We start from the raw sequence: 15,080 nt of genomic DNA, 5'->3' as shown, positions 1-15,080 counted from the left end.
TCGCAGAGCTCCTGGGGCAGGGACATGCGTCTGGGGACACTGGACAATGAAAGGTTCTTTGGTGCTGGATCAGAGCGCAGAGCAGTGGTGCTTCCCTGTGCTGCCTCTCCTGAAGTTGTGTCCTCCTGGGATCCAGCCACACGTTGCCCTGTCTGGTGCCCTCCCCAGATCACCTCCATCGTTCAGTGCTGTGTAAATTGAGAGCTTTTATTTTTTTTTAATTTTAAATTTAATTTAATCCTTGTCTCTGGGACCCCTGTTCCTGAATGAGTGAGAGCTTTTTTTTTTTGCTTTGCACCCACCAAGGACAAGGACTTTGGGAAGCAGGCCCTGCGGAAGGAGCACGTCAACCCTCCTGCGGAGGTAAGCACCAGCCTGAAGACCTACCAGCACTTCACCTTGGAGAAGGCTTACCTGCGGGAGGACTTCTTCTGGGCCTTCACTCCCACTGCCGGAGACTTCATCAGATTCAGATTCTTCAAACCACTCCGCATCGAAAGGCCAGTGCTTGGGGGGGGGGGGGGGGGGGGGCACCAGGGCGTGTGTGGGGACAGCCCGGAGCACGTGGGGACACTTTGCTTTTGCTCTTCTGGCTCATGTTGAATTTCTTGCCCATCTCCTGCTTGGCTGCCCAGCAGGAGGGAGCGGTGTTCTTCCAGGGGGAGGATAATTTCACCCTTTTTTTTGGTGGGGCCATGTTTGCCAGAGCCCTTTGCTTTCCTGCGCTTGTGAGCAATCCATGATTTAGCTACCCTGGTGCAGGTCTCCTTCCAAACCACGTGCCTGTGGGCTTTCTGGGAAGGTGCCTGTGAAGTTGAGCTGTTTGATGGTTTGGCTGGGGTGAAAGCCACTGTGCCCCCCTTCCCCCCTCGCTCAGTGTGGGTTTCTGTGGCTTTGGTCCCTGTCACAGGTTCTTCTTCCGCAGCGGGAACATCGAGCACCCAGAAGACAAACTCTTCAATACGACTGTGGAGGTTCTGCCGTTTGACGTAAGAGTTTTATTGAGAATTGAGCCGGGGGTGGAGTGGGAAGCAAAAGAGGTTTGAGAGAAGGGAACTGCTTAAAGCCGTCCGGGAAATCTTTATAAGACTCAAGTGCCTTGGAGCGGCGCTGGCTGGGAGCCAGGGGTCGCGCCTGCCGTGGTGCCACCTTGGGAGCGGGATGCTGCGGGAGCTGTGCCAGCCTGCGGGGGGGATGCTCAGGGGAGGGGTGGGACAGCTGCGGAGCTGGAGCCAGGATGGTGCTGTGGAAGCCGCAGCATGAGGGCAGCAAACGCCCTCTTGTCTGGGGGCACGAGGCTTGGGGTGACGGGCAGGGGGACGAGGTGCCACGGTGCTGCTGTGGCTTGGGACTTTTGGGTGGCGCTTGCCACTGGCCTTACACAAAGCTCGTCTCCTTCTGCAGAGCCTGCAGTCAGACAAGGAAGCCTTGCAGGAGGGAAGAGGCACAGTTGTCAAGTACCGCAGGATGACGGATGGCTACATCCAGATAGGTACAGCAGGGCGGGGGGTGGTAAACTGCCGGCTGGGTTTGATCACCCAGCCCATGTCCTTCAAGTGAATTGAGACCCTTGGTGCTGTTTGCTTGGCAAAGAGTAGTTTCTGCTTGCCAGGAGCCAGGTCGGAACGGGATTTGTCATTGTCTTCTCCCCTCTTAGCCTAGGTGGCCTCTTCAGATAGTTTTCAGTCCTATGTTTCTGCCCATCTCTGCTCAGAGCTGGGGCTGAATTATTCAGATTATCCTTCTGCCTCATTTGGCGTTAAAAATTGGCACCGTGGGTGATTTCTGCTCTCCCTCCACAGCCTGTCTCGGTACTCACACCATGGGCAGCTGGGACTTTGTCTCCTGCCACCAGAGCTTGGTTTAGTGCTTGTCCTGCACTGGCCAAAACCCAGTGACTGTAGCCTACAGGGACCTGCTGGTACATGGTAAAGCCCTGGTGTCCCTGCTAAGAGTTGTTTGGTTTTTTTTTTAATAGACAAATAAGAGGAAAATTCCCTGGCCTGGGTAGCTTTTTGCCATTTTAGGATTCCTCTGCCCGCTGTCTGGTTTCTCCCAGTTGCATTTAAAAAAGAAAACAAAACAAAACAAAAATCACATCCAAAAATGGGACATAGCAACACGTTGAAACCTCGGTAGCACTATGGATGCAAGACTTGCCTCCATGGCATGGATACTGAACTGATATTTGCCTCTCACAGGACGGTGCTGCCCTCAGGCTGCTCTGCCCACCTCACACAGCAGTGATGTGTAGCCAAATACTCCCCATTTTGGTTTTAGCTGATCTTGCTGTTCCCCTAAGCCTAGCATTTTGCACTGTAGCGATGTCCAGGCTGCTGGTTTTCAGCCTGGCTCGTGTCGGGGCGTTGTGGGCAGGGGCTCCCACGGCTACTCCTGGTCCCTTTGGGGGGCCTGGATGCCAGAGAACCGGCCCCACATCACCGTGTGCTGTCCCCACCAGGCTCCTTCTCCAAGGGCATCGCAGAGGGCGAGGTGGATCCATCCTTCGGGCCGCTGGAAGCCATCAGGCTGTCCATCCAGACCGACTCCCCGGTGTGGATCATCTTGAGCGAGGTAAGCCGGGCTTCATCTGCAGAGGGACCCAGCCCCGGCTTCTCACTGACCCCAGCCCTCTCTTCCTGCAGATTTTTATCAAAAAAGCAGAGTGAAACGGGCCTGAGGAAGGGTGGACACGCATGGATCCCTGGTCCTTCTCCCTCCCCTCCTGCTCCCTCCTCCCTGCGGCACCAGGACAGCGCAGGACAGCTGCCGGGGGACAGCTGCGTGCTGTGGGGCCAGGACGTCACCTTGTCACCTTCTCCGGCAGAAGAGCAAACAGCGATGCCCTGTGCAGAGGGCTGGCTTTGCTCGGGTCGCACCGGCACAGCGAGAGCTTGGCGTCGGGATGAGCTTTAGCAAGTGTGCGGGATGGAAAGCACCTCCAGCCCAGGACAGGGCCACCTCCAGCCCAGGACAGGGCCACCTCCGGCTGCATATGGGGACAGAGTGGGGGCTTGGTCACGTTGAGTCCTGCTGGGACAGAGGCGGTGGGGGACCCGGCTCTGCCTTGCTTTCGTCCAGGCAACAGCCCTGGCCACAGCCGAGGATTCAGTGGGGGTGAAGACTGACCCTCCTCCGGCAGAGGAGGAACGAATCCAAAGGGGTTGGAGCTATGAGTATGGCAGGGAAAAACAAAAAACAAAACAAAACAAAAGCCACACTGTGCCTGCCAGCATTGAACACAGCCCCGTAACTCACGGTGAAGTCTCCAGTGTCTTCATGCCTTGAGGTGGAGTGCAGAAACCATCTTTTTTAAATAACGATTTCAGTTATGGATTGGTGTGAATTTTTGGGGGGAGAAAAAAAAAAAAGCAGAAGTAGCCCAGTTCAAAAATAGTAGGGATTAGTGTAAATCCCAATATCTTTTCAGCTATACACTGGAATGCATTATACTACTTTAATGTGCTGTATTTTTTATTATTGGATACATTTGATTTTTCCAGTACATCTCTATATATAAATATATAAAATAATGTGCACTGTAATAAAAGCTAAATTTAAACCTTTGGTGCAGCAGTGAGAGTCACTCGTGGCAGGAAGACGCTGGCTCTGCTTGCCCTGGGCCAGTGGGCATCCCTGGGGGCCAGGGACCAGCTGCAGCCCCTGCACCCAAAAGGGGTGTCATTCCTCAGTGCTCACCAGTACCTGACATTCCCAAAGCTTTGCTGGTGCTGGGGAAAGCTCTTAGAGCAGCCCGGTGGGAGACTGGGTATTTTTTGCCACAGGAACCTTCACTGGTTACTAAAAAAAGAAAAATTGGCTGGGTCTTTCCTTGGCAGGGTACGAGGAAGGTGCTTGGGCACCAGCACGCCTAAGGGTGCAGTTGTGGAACAGTTGTCTTACAAAATATGTTGCTTTTTTTATACCCACATACAACTTCACAAGGATCTGCCTGCTTGATGCCTACATTAGTTACCTGCGAACACCGAGTTTGCAGTGGAAGCTGAAATCCAGAGAGAGGGCAAAAATCCTGCTGTGGGTCAGTGACAAATCAAAATCGTTCAAGTCAATGCCTAACACAGACTTTAGCATTTGGACTAGACTCACGCTTTTTTCCCCAGAACTGGGATACAGTTTTAGACAAGCGTACCCATCCTTTCAAGTTTGTTTTAATTGCAGCAGCTTTTCCCATGCAACCCAGTCCCCTAACCCTCGGATGTTCTCACACCCAGTCCCCAAGCAGCTTTGACAATCACAGGTGATTTCTACCGAGAGAAGGAATTTATTTTTTGTATACCCATGGTGTGATCCTTCAACATAGATCGTTACAGCAGTAAGGAAGAGTGACAACAGCGTACGGGTCCATCTGTGCTCTGTGAGGCAGAGCCAAAGACAGGAGTTCTGGAGCAGACGGTGCTGCAAGAGCTGGCGGTGAAGGCCATCAGCAGGGGCAGAGGCTGGGCAGTGTTTGCTTTCTGGAAGGGAGAATTACCTGTGAAGTAGTGGAGCTTCACGAGCAGAGGAGCGCCAGCATCCACCGCCCTTCAAAGGTGAGCACAGAGCTGGGGAGATGCTTGGTCTCTGATGTGCTGTGTGACTCTCCCGCGAGGGCACGCCATGGGTTCTGGGGGGAAGCAGCCCCCCTCACCAGGCACCAAGCAGCTGGCGGGGCCACACCAGCACCGTGGTCCATGCAGAGGAGCGGGACAGCAAGAAGTGTGCCAGGAGCCCGGCCACCGCCAGCCCCAGCAGCAGCCAGAGCAGCAAGGCACTGGCGTACAGCGGCCCCAACCTGCGCGGGGAGAAAACACCATCAGACACCACCAGACCCCCCCCGGGGCATGAAGTGCGCTGGTGAGGGCTTGGCGACCCTCACTCTCCTTTGAGACTGAGCCAGGGAAGAAGTGGTGTGGCCACAAGCGCAGGAGGGTGATGCAAATCTGCCGTCAGTCCCACCGCGGGAAGGAAACCTGCCCCAGGGGCCACATCCTGCACCCAGCCTCCCTGGGTTGATTTGGGGTGCCCGCAGCCCCGGCCAGGTACTTACCTTCCCTGTGCAGCCACGCTGTATCCCTGGAAGTACTTGAAGCGCTTGTAGAGGTACATCAGCCCACACGCCGCAGCCACACCTGCGGGGGGGAGGGGAGCAGAGTTGTGATGGGCCTGGGGTTCCCCAGACGCTGCCGTGCTCAGTCACCCACGCCCCCATGCCCCCCTGCAGGTGGGGCACAGCCCCGAGAACCGAACGCAGAGGGACTCAGCGTTAGAATGCTGTGGGAGCTTAGGTGGGGTTTCTTCTTCCCCTTTTTGTGAGGGCTGACCTTCTCTGCCCCCCAGAAGCTGCCCTGGGACGTGGGTTTGCAGCACTCCCTTCCCTGGTCCTTCCTTGCATCTTCCCCAGGGTGACAGCCAAATCCCCAAAACACGCTCGGGACAGGACGGACGGTGGGTGACTAATCGCTGGGGTTATGGTTTCTCCCGACAGCAGCGTGGGTCTCGCGTGGCAGCTCTGCTGCAGCTTGCTGCTGCCCTGGCACCGCACGCCAGCCCGACCCTGTCTAGGGGAAGCAGTGCTGGGGGACAGCCGGGCTCAGGTGAAGGTCAATGCCACCAAACCCCCCCTCTGGGCAGGAGACCAGCCCGGCTGCCACGCTACCAGCAGCTTCATGCACACTGGAGCTGGGGTGCTCCTGGGTCTGTCCCAAAGGGGAACTTCGCTTTCCCCGAGTAACAGCCCATGGGCACAGAGAGCACATGCCCGAGTCGCAGTGGGATTCAAACAGGTTTTGTCAGTTTGTGCATGTGGTTTGGGTTGGGGTTCCCTCCCTTACCTTGATGGAAGAAGATTCCAGCAACCCAGAGGAGCGACATGAAGATGGGGAAGTACTCTGAGCAATTCGCCCTGGGTAAGAACCAGAGATGAGAGTTAAAACCACATCCTCGTACATCGGAGAGCTGGTTAACCGAGGCCAGAGAAACGAGCTGGAAACACGCGTCAGAGCAAACTGAAAGGGCCGGTAAGAGGTGTTGCTGTGCTGTGGAGAAAGGGCCTTTTCTGCAACCGCGGACACCCAATTATCCGTATTTTGGAGAAGAAAAGCACCCAAACACACAGTGTTCACCTCACTCACACTCACGTGGACCTTGCAAAAATGAGCCACAGCCGAGACAGAGCTCTGTCCTTGCTGGACCCTCCGTCCTTGGCCCCGCGCACAGCGCCGTCACAGACACCTAGTACAGCTACGGCATTGAGGCTGCGTGGGCAGAGGTTCCTTATCGTTATTTAAGGAGCCTTCTCTTCCCCTTGAGTGGCCATGGGCCAAGTTTGGGTGTCACACAAAGCACGTGCCAAGAGCAAGCCTTCTCCCAGGTCGAACTCAGCAGAAGGCAATCACATCTGCAGCCAGGTTTTCTTCCTTTTTCTTTCAGTAACAAAAAATACAGTTTTCTGCAAGAAAGGACAGGGTGAGCTGTGGTATTAAAGGCAAGGGGGTTGTTTCTCCATTTCTCCTACATTTTACCATTCCCTAGGCAATTTAATCTTAAATTTGGCCAAAAATTTACCAAGCCTTAGGGAATGGGGCCAGATTGGGAGCTGGAAAAAGCCTGAAGAACCTTACGTTGCAAATGCAGTTCGAGCCTCAGTGAGGGGAGTCTGCCAGGTTTCCACGAGTGAGTAAAAATCAATACCTTTGTTCCCTTCTTTTTTCTTTTTTTTTTTTTTTTTTTTGATATATCAAACCAAATTATCCATTTGTATGCTTTTCCACAGGGAAAAGAACAAAGGAGGGGGAAAAAAACCTAAAAGGAAGAAATACCTTCTCAGAAGCGAGTGGCTGAGGCCACCTCCTCCACAGAGCATCGCGGCAGGCTCCCCGGCACCCCACAGCCCGCATCCCCGCTCTGGTAACACACAGCCCAGTATCGAAAAGCCACATCATCAGGTACCCAGGCAGCAAAGGCTGATGCCTCCCGTACAGGCCGGCCTTTCACTGCATCACAGAAGGACCAAGGTAGGTGGTTTTGTCACTTCGCAAGCGGTTCCTGCGCGCTGGCAAGGAAACGCAGCTGCTTTGTTCAGGATTTAGTGCCGTGCTCAGGCTACCCTTCAAACCAGCTCTGGCCAGCTCCTTTCAATTGCTTACGAAACAGGACGACTGAGATGAAAGATGGAATCTAGTGCTTGCTGGAAGCTGAAGGGATCTGTGAACCCTTGCAGTTTAGCTCCAGCACTGCTTTCTCCATAGGAACAGAGCAAAAAGAAACAGCCCTCAGCGTGGGCCTGCGAGTGCCAACTTTTGCAGTAGAATGGCTTAAATAAGGAAAAAAATTAAAACATCCTCATAGCTGGTTCTTCCAGCAAGGCCCTTTGCTTCAACAGCAAAAACTTACAAGCAAATATTAGGTTATTATAGCTTCAGCTACTCTCACAATTTAGAGCTAAAATTAATATTAAATGTCACTGTTATAATGCGTTAATGCTCAACACTTCTTCCATACAGCCACTGACTTGTAATTCGGCTGCTTCTCGCAATACCAGGAGGGTTACTGGGGGGGGGACAGAAATGCTCCAGCCATAGCCAGCTGCTCCAAGTCAAAACTCAGACCTCTGCTTGCAAAGTGTTAAAAAAAATAAATAAATAGTATCAGTAGCAGTAAGCGAAAAGGTGACTTGAGGGTGACTTCTGTCTTTCCTGGCAGGGACACCTGACCAAGTCATACATAGATGGAGTCACCCAAAAAAGTTAAAATCTTACTGAGCTCTGAAGATCCGCTCAAATTCAGGGTGACCTCTTGTCTCAGGAGGGGAGATCTTGTACTTCCGCCGGGCATAGATCACCTGCAGCACAAAATAGGCTAAAAAAAAAAAAACAAAAAAAAAAACAAAACAACGAACAACACAGGAATGGTGACAGCCCAGCGGTGTTTTGTTTATTGTTTAGCCAAGCTTTATCTAGCTTGGAATCAAGCAAGTGGTTAGAGCCGATACTCTCTAGGTTCATAGTCCAGGGCTGTCACACACAACCTGGAATAAACATGCCATTTATTTCATGCTTGTAATTTAAATTAATTTGGTTATTCTGGCAGAGCTGAGGTGCTGGCTGGCGTTTTGCATAGCCTCATGCCCAGCGGCCGCAGCGGAGCCCTGGGCGCTGCTCCCAGCAGATCAAACACACCTCGGTCCTGCAGCAAGGCCAGCAACACATGCTAAAACCTTACTGAGTCTGCACCCAGACACACAATTACTCTTTTTTAATCTTGCACTGTGCTTTTAGAGTATTAGTACACCCTCAGCCAGTCTGGGGGGAATGGTGTGTAACTCTGCTACACCTAGCAAGCACAACGCTTTTACACAAGGATGGCCCCATATCAGAGAGCAGCATCCAAACTGTGAAGCCCTGGGATATCTATCATCAAGTCAATTAGAGATGCTTGTAATCATGGCAATAGAAGGGAATGGGGTTGGCTATTTCTTCCACTTCATTCCTGCAGGATAGCCCCAAGGCTCGAGCAGTTCAAGGCGCAGACAACTGCTACCAGCGGGTGCAAATGTGGGCAAAGGTACTAATTCGGTGTCTGCTCTTATTGCTCCTTCCTACATTTGTAAGGGATGTGGAAAATCACTTCAAAACGATGAAAACTTGTTAACATGAAGATTTGCCCTGTTTCACTATTTGATTAAATTCTTACTCCCACAGGTGATTGCTAATGTTTCAAGTGTTTATCTTTAGGTGCTCCACTACATTTCTCCCTTTATTGAAAATAAGAATTTTCATATAGGAGTAAACTAAATTATAAAAACAATTACTTCGGGGACTGCGGCAGCATGCTGCTAAGTGAGTCACCTGGATTAGCAAGGTCCTAACGCGGCAACATTTCCAGAGCATTGACAGAGACACAAGGAGCCAAGCTGCAAGGACTGCATGTGGACTGCCTTATTCCAACAAAGACTACAAAAGCAGAACAGCAGGATAGAGAAGGGAAAGGAGGGACAGATGTTGCAAGATTAAAGACAAAACAGATCCATGCATGCCTGCAGAAAAGCATTAGAACATATGTAGAAGGGAATTAGAAATGTAAATAATCTGACACGATGTGACCTTGTGTATTACACAACATATTATTCATTTAAATACACATAGACATTAATTTCAGGAAACTTGTGTGTGTTCTAGTGTCTCCCCCAGCGTGCACAGTGACCCAGCCCTGAACAAGGGGTGCTGAGGAAGGGAGGTGGGGAGCTCCCCCCTCGGTTTGTTTGCAGCACGCTGATGATGGGGGCGGGGGCGGCCATCATCCTGCCCCCAGGTCCGGCAGAACACAACGCAGCACCTGCTCTGCGAACCCAGGCAGCCGGGGCGGCAGCAACGCACGACCGGCAATTCAGCAGCAGCTGCTAGAACGCTGGGAGAAAGCTGATGAAACCCACCCTGACCCCTCCTGTTACCTCCTCTGTACATCAGATCAGCACCTCTCTCCGGCACAACCATTTTCACACTCCCAGGGTCTCATCCCAGCCACCTCTCAAGAAAAGGTCTTGAGCTTGTTACCGCATCATGCGCAGCTCTGGCTCGTGGCGTACGCCTGACTGTGCTGGGCAGCGGTGCTCGTCCTGCTTCGTGCCATCTGCACCCTTCCCAGCGCAGCCTGCTCGCAACTGATGAGCACGGCAAGAATAATTTCAGGCCCAACCTATCAACTCTACACTTAATATTGCTTGTATGCAGGGGGCAAATATCCAGACAAGTCCTGCAACAAATCCCTTATGCTTCAGGATAGATAATATATAAAACAGCCACCCAAGAGGAGCCTTTTGGAGGACGGCTCGCTGCCCTCTGAACCTGGTGTAAGGATGGATCATTAAGGATGAAGAATCACACTCCAAAAGCACTTCTCAGAATGAGGTGTTATAAAAAACCACACTGTACAACCCTTCTCAGCATGAACTTTTAGGGAAAAAAGTGCAATCTACTCTGCAGAACCTTTCAAACTAGTTTGTGTGATTCATGTCTCCAGGTTAAATATCTGTGTGGATTCCCATGTGGCTCGTAGGGGCTGAGCTCTCTCCGCACTTTGCTCCTCAGTGGAGGTATCAGCCAGACCTGTATTCTCCATTTGACTCTGTCCACAAATTTGTCAAACCATATTACAGCTGGTATCTGCCACATTTGAGTGAACCTGGCAAACAAGCTCTGTGGGGACTAACAGCCAGTAACATTGCATAAGCATTATTTCCTTTGAAGCCATAAAAAAAGGGGGTGGGGGAACCCAAAAACTGTGGTGGCATTGTTCTGCTCTCTGGTGCAGCGTTCAACACCGGGCAGGGGCATGTAGCTACAGAGCACTAAGCTCAGAGCTTTGCTAATCTGAGCACAACTGCATTAAAAAGAGGAAAGTTACTTGAAAGAACCGTGGGCTCCCAGAAAATTAAGAAGAAGAAAATAAAAATCAACCAGCACTGTACTCAGCCATTAAATTACACCACCTACATCAGGATGCGATGGAAGAGCGTTTGTACATATAGCGCATGGCCATCTTTCAGTGCTCTGCCTTCTCGGAACGAGCCTCAGATCTGTAACTCGCCTACAAAATATCCTTTCAAAATATGCAAGAAAAAGCTACGGCACAGCTCCGAATCCAGGTGACATGAGCAAACATGTTTTGTACTAGTAGAGAGAAAGGAAACACGTAATATTTTGCAATTGTTGCTTGGCTTCCCTTGCAGAGTAGTAACAGGAGGGTACTTTATCTGACCTCATGTAGATAAGAGGGTGAGCTTGCTACTCATCTGCTGGATTCACACCTATGTATGGTTTGCATAGCATGCAAGAAAAAAGCCTAAGGCTGCAACCTTTAAAAAATACTTTAAGTTCTCATAAAACAAATATATTTGAGACAAAACTGCTATCTAGGGATTTGCAACTGAGGGTTTCCCAATGCAAAGGGCTCGGCAACATTTCCATAACCAAATTTCACATTTTCTTTGTTTTCTCTTTGCACATTAAACACTCCCTCCATCTCCACTTAGTTTAGTAACAAAAAAAATCGTAAGACAAAAGTATCTTCCATTTGTAGTTGCAGATATTTCTCTGTAAATTTTTTGAAGGGAAACTACTGATAATTCAGAAGTCTTGAACTCTTATGCTTCAAGTAGCATATTTGTGTTTTAAATCATGCTTATATTGAGAGATTTATCATCTGATAGCTGAAATTACACCAGGCTGCTCAGAGAGTCACACCCATTCATAAGCAGAGGTGAAAGAGCTCTACGGTGAATTAATTCAGTAATAAATAAAAACATCCCTACAGACAAACCTTCCCTTAGGCAAATTTGAAGATTTTAATGACATGGGGACTCTATCCCCACCCCAGGCAGGGGAAGTGTCCCCTTCTGCGACCCTCATGAAGCCCAGGGGGAGAGGCCTTTGCCCCACAATTAAACACAACAGGCAGACAGGCTGGCAACTCCACTGCTGCTGCTTAAATGGTCTAAACCAAACACATCTATTTAAATTATGAGAAGTCACCGAGTTTCTTTAAAGATGTCTGCGTCTATTTCTGACCAGAAGGGCTTGCATTAGTTCCCAAATGACTGTGTGTGGCCAGCTCATCTTGTCATCTGCTTAACTGTATGGACACATAACTACACTGGTCACAGAGGAGAAATACCTGCGTACATGATGCTCTTTTCTATATAGATACGATGCATGTCCATTCACTGAGCTCTTCATCAGCCTATTTATTAACCTGCCTTTACTCTGGCTACCTCCAGTCCCTCTGAGTTACAAATTACCTGCTAAAATTCAATCACAGAAAATACTTTAAAGACATTCTATTGCTGAAATTGTGTTAAGTTTTACTTTTAAACTTACATTTCATTTCCTTCTAGGATGCTGGCTTTGAGGCTTGCAGATCATTTTAGCCCCTATTACAAAATGAACATCAGGCATCTCAGGCATGACACTTCCACCAGGAATGGCCAAACATTTGCATCATTTTGCCAAGTTAGAAGACAGCAATTTTCATTCCACACAGACTCCAAAGCAGAACACAGCTACCAAGTTCCACAAAGCTTGATATAATTAGCTTAGCACTACCTAGCATTATATAAAGAACATTTACCTTGCTCCAGGACTCCCAAAACTGTGACAGTGGCCAGCAAGTCTATCTGATTCCTCATGTCGCTGACTGTGGACCAAAGCCCTAGCCAGGTAGATGAGCACAGCTGCTCTCCAAACCTCCCTCCCACCACTGCACACCCTACAGCTGAGCCTCCTCATCACCCAGCACCAACACGTGTTTCCTCCACCACCCATTAACTCTCTCCCCACCACACAACTTGCCAAAGCAGCCAGCCGTCAGGAACCGCCTATTCCAGACAAGGGCCTTTTGCTGAACAACATAACAGCAAGGGGTTTGCACACGCAAACTGTAAAATCCTTGCATTATATTTCCAGATTTTTTACCATGACTGACTGATATATTGCTGGCAACTGAAAGATGATGGGATTTCTTCCAGCTCTTTTGTTGCTGGTTTTAACCAGCTCTAAAGCATCTGAATTATGTGTGAGGTTGTAAAAATTATTATCAAGCATTTACAAATTAACAACTTGACCTTCTGCTCTTATTCCAAGTAGTGAAGCTGACCACATGAAAGACTTCTAGACTTCAGTTGGAATAACTTAATTCTGGTTACTGGATTCTGAATTATTAAAAGAGCATTCAAATGCTTTATCCTATTAATACTGTAAGTTTACCAAATAAGAATATGGCTCTTCTCTAGTGCTCAGTCACTTTTTGTAGTTTTCTGATGTTTTTAGAACTCTGCAGTACAAACCTTTTCCTGGCTAACATACAAAATAGAAGTGCTCAGTTCCCAGTGGAAGGCAGCAGAGGATGCAGAAACACACAGACCCTCAGAAATGTTACATTGACATCAGAATTAGAATTTTAAAATGTAACATTTGAAAAACCAGCAATACTTCAGCCCTGAATAACTTTTTCCCCACTACACAAAAGCAAAACATGCACCATTTAAAAAAGTCAGCCCATGTTTTAGAGCAACTTTGTATGGGTTGTATGTACTCCAACTTTTAAAAGCAAAAAGGAGGGGGGGGGGGAAAGTATCATTCATGATCAACTAAGGTTTTCCCTTAATTTTGGTGAAGAGAGGGGACAGGATATGGTTGAGCCATTGCATTTCTCTCTGTACAGTCACACCCACAAAACCTCAATACAGATCTGTGCACAGTACCAAACAAGAAGTGACCAGACCTACAGTTTCTCCTAAGTGTGATGCAGCAAGTTTTTTCTGGTTTGGCTCTTCACTGCCCCAAAAACCCATTGTGACAAGCTTACAAAGTTGATAAAGTTCATTAATTCAAATATACACCTGTACACTTTTTCCAATAAAAACCATGCATAGAGCATAGCAAAGCCACTCCCTTTCTCTACAAAACAGTCATATATGACTTTAGACCCTCCAAGCTGCTGCCAGACCCAGACTGAAATAGAAATAAAACAATTAACCTTAACAGAATCTATTAGTGATCCAAGCTGTCATCTGGGGTGTCTAATATAGAAGTCAGAGGGGAAATATGACCAAGAGTCTACTTGTGCTTACACCATTTCAAAAAACAACTCTGGCTTTAGAAAACACTGCTATTACAGATTTACACTAGCCTCAGGAAAAACACTAGCATCAAGGGGAAAAAAGGTTTTTTTTAAAAGGTAGTTTCTGAGCAATGGTTGGTCACAAGCTGCCACTGACTCCTTAAGATCTTTGGAAATACAACCATGCATGTCACTTCAGTGGGGGACAGTTTGGGAAATTTCTGGTTTACTCAACATTAAATACAATGCAGCATTTTTAATGAGACAATAAAGCAAAAGTTAATAAAGTAATAACTTCACAGTTCCCCACAGGCTAGAGGCAGCTCATCCTGGTATTGTTACTTATTATTACATTTGGTTCTTTATAAGCTTAAGTTACTGGTCCCCTCCTCCCCCCAAACTTGCACAGTAAAGATATACTCAAAATAGGTAAGTCAGGACACACTTCGTGAGAAAATCTGAAGGCTCTGAGCTGGGGCCTTAAACACAATAGCTATATAAGACACCAACTTCGATGCTTGGAGAATGATCCTTCAATGTTTGAAGCAGATTTAAAATTCTTATTATGTAGGGGGATGCTTGAAATTACAGTAACATGCAAAAGTAATACAGCCTTAGCAAGAAACGCATGTGTCACACTGCAAATTCTTTATCGCTATTGCTATATCTGTGGTTAGAGAGATTGGATCTTAGTTTAGAACTTCAGGTTAGTATCAGCAGTAAAAAGGCACACTTGACAAACAGGAACTACATAAATAACTGAATTCTTGGGTCTGCTGCAAGTGGCATGATTCACTCAGAGAACTGCTTTGAAAGGTTCAATTCAGAGTAATTCGTCAAGTAACAACTTGTTAACAAGCACGCATTAACATCCAAACACACACCACTAAAGCCAGGCTCCTTCAGGCACCGACGAAGCCCAGATCCTTGCTTTACTTCTAACCAACATACAGGCAAGTGTCCATCTTAAGAGGTTCAACAATCCAGCAGGGTCTGAATGACCGATTTTGCCATGATTTTCCACAGCCTCTTCAACCCCCCAGCTCTACGCAGTGGCTTAGGGACCTCGCCAGCTTTAAGCCAAAATGCTCATGCAACTTGCTGCCAGTATGTTGTTCCTTGTTCAGAAACTTAACTCATGCTTGCAGTACATGTTCCTCATTTCTCGGGGGGGGGGGGGGGGGGGGGGGGGGGCGCGTTTGTGCACCATCTGCCTACATCAAACACACACAATCTTTGTCATTTTGCAAGTTGTAAGGAAACCACTTTGAACCTCTAAGGCCTGTTACTTTGAGGGAATCCAAGTATATTTCTGGAACTCTGCAATTCTGCACATGTGAAATCTTTGTACGTATTAACATCTTTTTCGCTACTAACAACAACCTCTGCAGCTGTTATTTCCCAGCTTAAGGCCTACTGCTGCATTAAGCTGCATTAAAAAACAAGTCCAGAAGCAGTGGGTGTAG

The 15,080-nt window shown here is 48.5% G+C and overlaps 2 protein-coding genes across 6 annotated transcripts in view; one reads left to right on the top strand and one right to left on the bottom strand.

The window, feature by feature from the left end:
- The window catches only part of MGAT4B (alpha-1,3-mannosyl-glycoprotein 4-beta-N-acetylglucosaminyltransferase B), a 51,857-nt gene extending 48,295 nt beyond the window's left edge, over window positions 1-3,562 (top strand). For all 5 annotated transcript variants that reach the window (XM_040603767.1, XM_040603769.1, XM_040603770.1 and 2 more), the window contains 5 exons: window positions 307-500; window positions 911-989; window positions 1,405-1,492; window positions 2,462-2,574; window positions 2,646-3,562. In XM_040603767.1, coding sequence (XP_040459701.1) covers window positions 307-500; window positions 911-989; window positions 1,405-1,492; window positions 2,462-2,574; window positions 2,646-2,669 — 498 coding nt within the window. In that variant the 3' untranslated portion in view covers window positions 2,670-3,562. The remainder of the gene's footprint in view (window positions 1-306; window positions 501-910; window positions 990-1,404; window positions 1,493-2,461; window positions 2,575-2,645) is intronic.
- Window positions 3,563-4,259: 697 nt separating this feature from the next.
- Window positions 4,260-14,779, bottom strand: LOC121092559 (leukotriene C4 synthase-like). The gene is made up of 5 exons (XM_040603771.1): window positions 12,124-14,779; window positions 7,758-7,857; window positions 5,832-5,902; window positions 5,048-5,129; window positions 4,260-4,792 (listed from the first exon to the last, which is right to left on the bottom strand). Exons 1-5 carry the CDS (start codon window positions 12,179-12,181, stop codon window positions 4,645-4,647), a joined length of 459 nt encoding a protein of 152 aa, XP_040459705.1. The 5' UTR covers window positions 12,182-14,779; the 3' UTR covers window positions 4,260-4,644.
- Between the last annotated feature and the right edge of the window lie 301 nt (window positions 14,780-15,080).

The sequence above is a fragment of the Falco naumanni genome, chromosome 8, assembly GCF_017639655.2.
Source record: "Falco naumanni isolate bFalNau1 chromosome 8, bFalNau1.pat, whole genome shotgun sequence".
Taxonomy (NCBI): Eukaryota; Metazoa; Chordata; class Aves; order Falconiformes; family Falconidae; genus Falco; species Falco naumanni.
This window is presented reverse-complemented; position numbering and strand designations above follow the sequence as displayed.

Excerpts from the sequence above, each read along its gene's own strand:
- LOC121092559 (XM_040603771.1), bottom strand. The coding sequence starts at position 12,181 with ATGAGGAATCAGATAGACTTGCTGGCCACTGTCACAGTTTTGGGAGTC. Across the intron at positions 5,903-7,757 it reads GAGCGGATCTTCAGAGCTCA|GGCGAATTGCTCAGAGTACT; the intron begins GTAAGATTTTAA and ends GTTCTTACCCAG. Across the intron at positions 4,793-5,047 it reads AGCGTGGCTGCACAGGGAAG|GTTGGGGCCGCTGTACGCCA; the intron begins GTAAGTACCTGG and ends CTCCCCGCGCAG.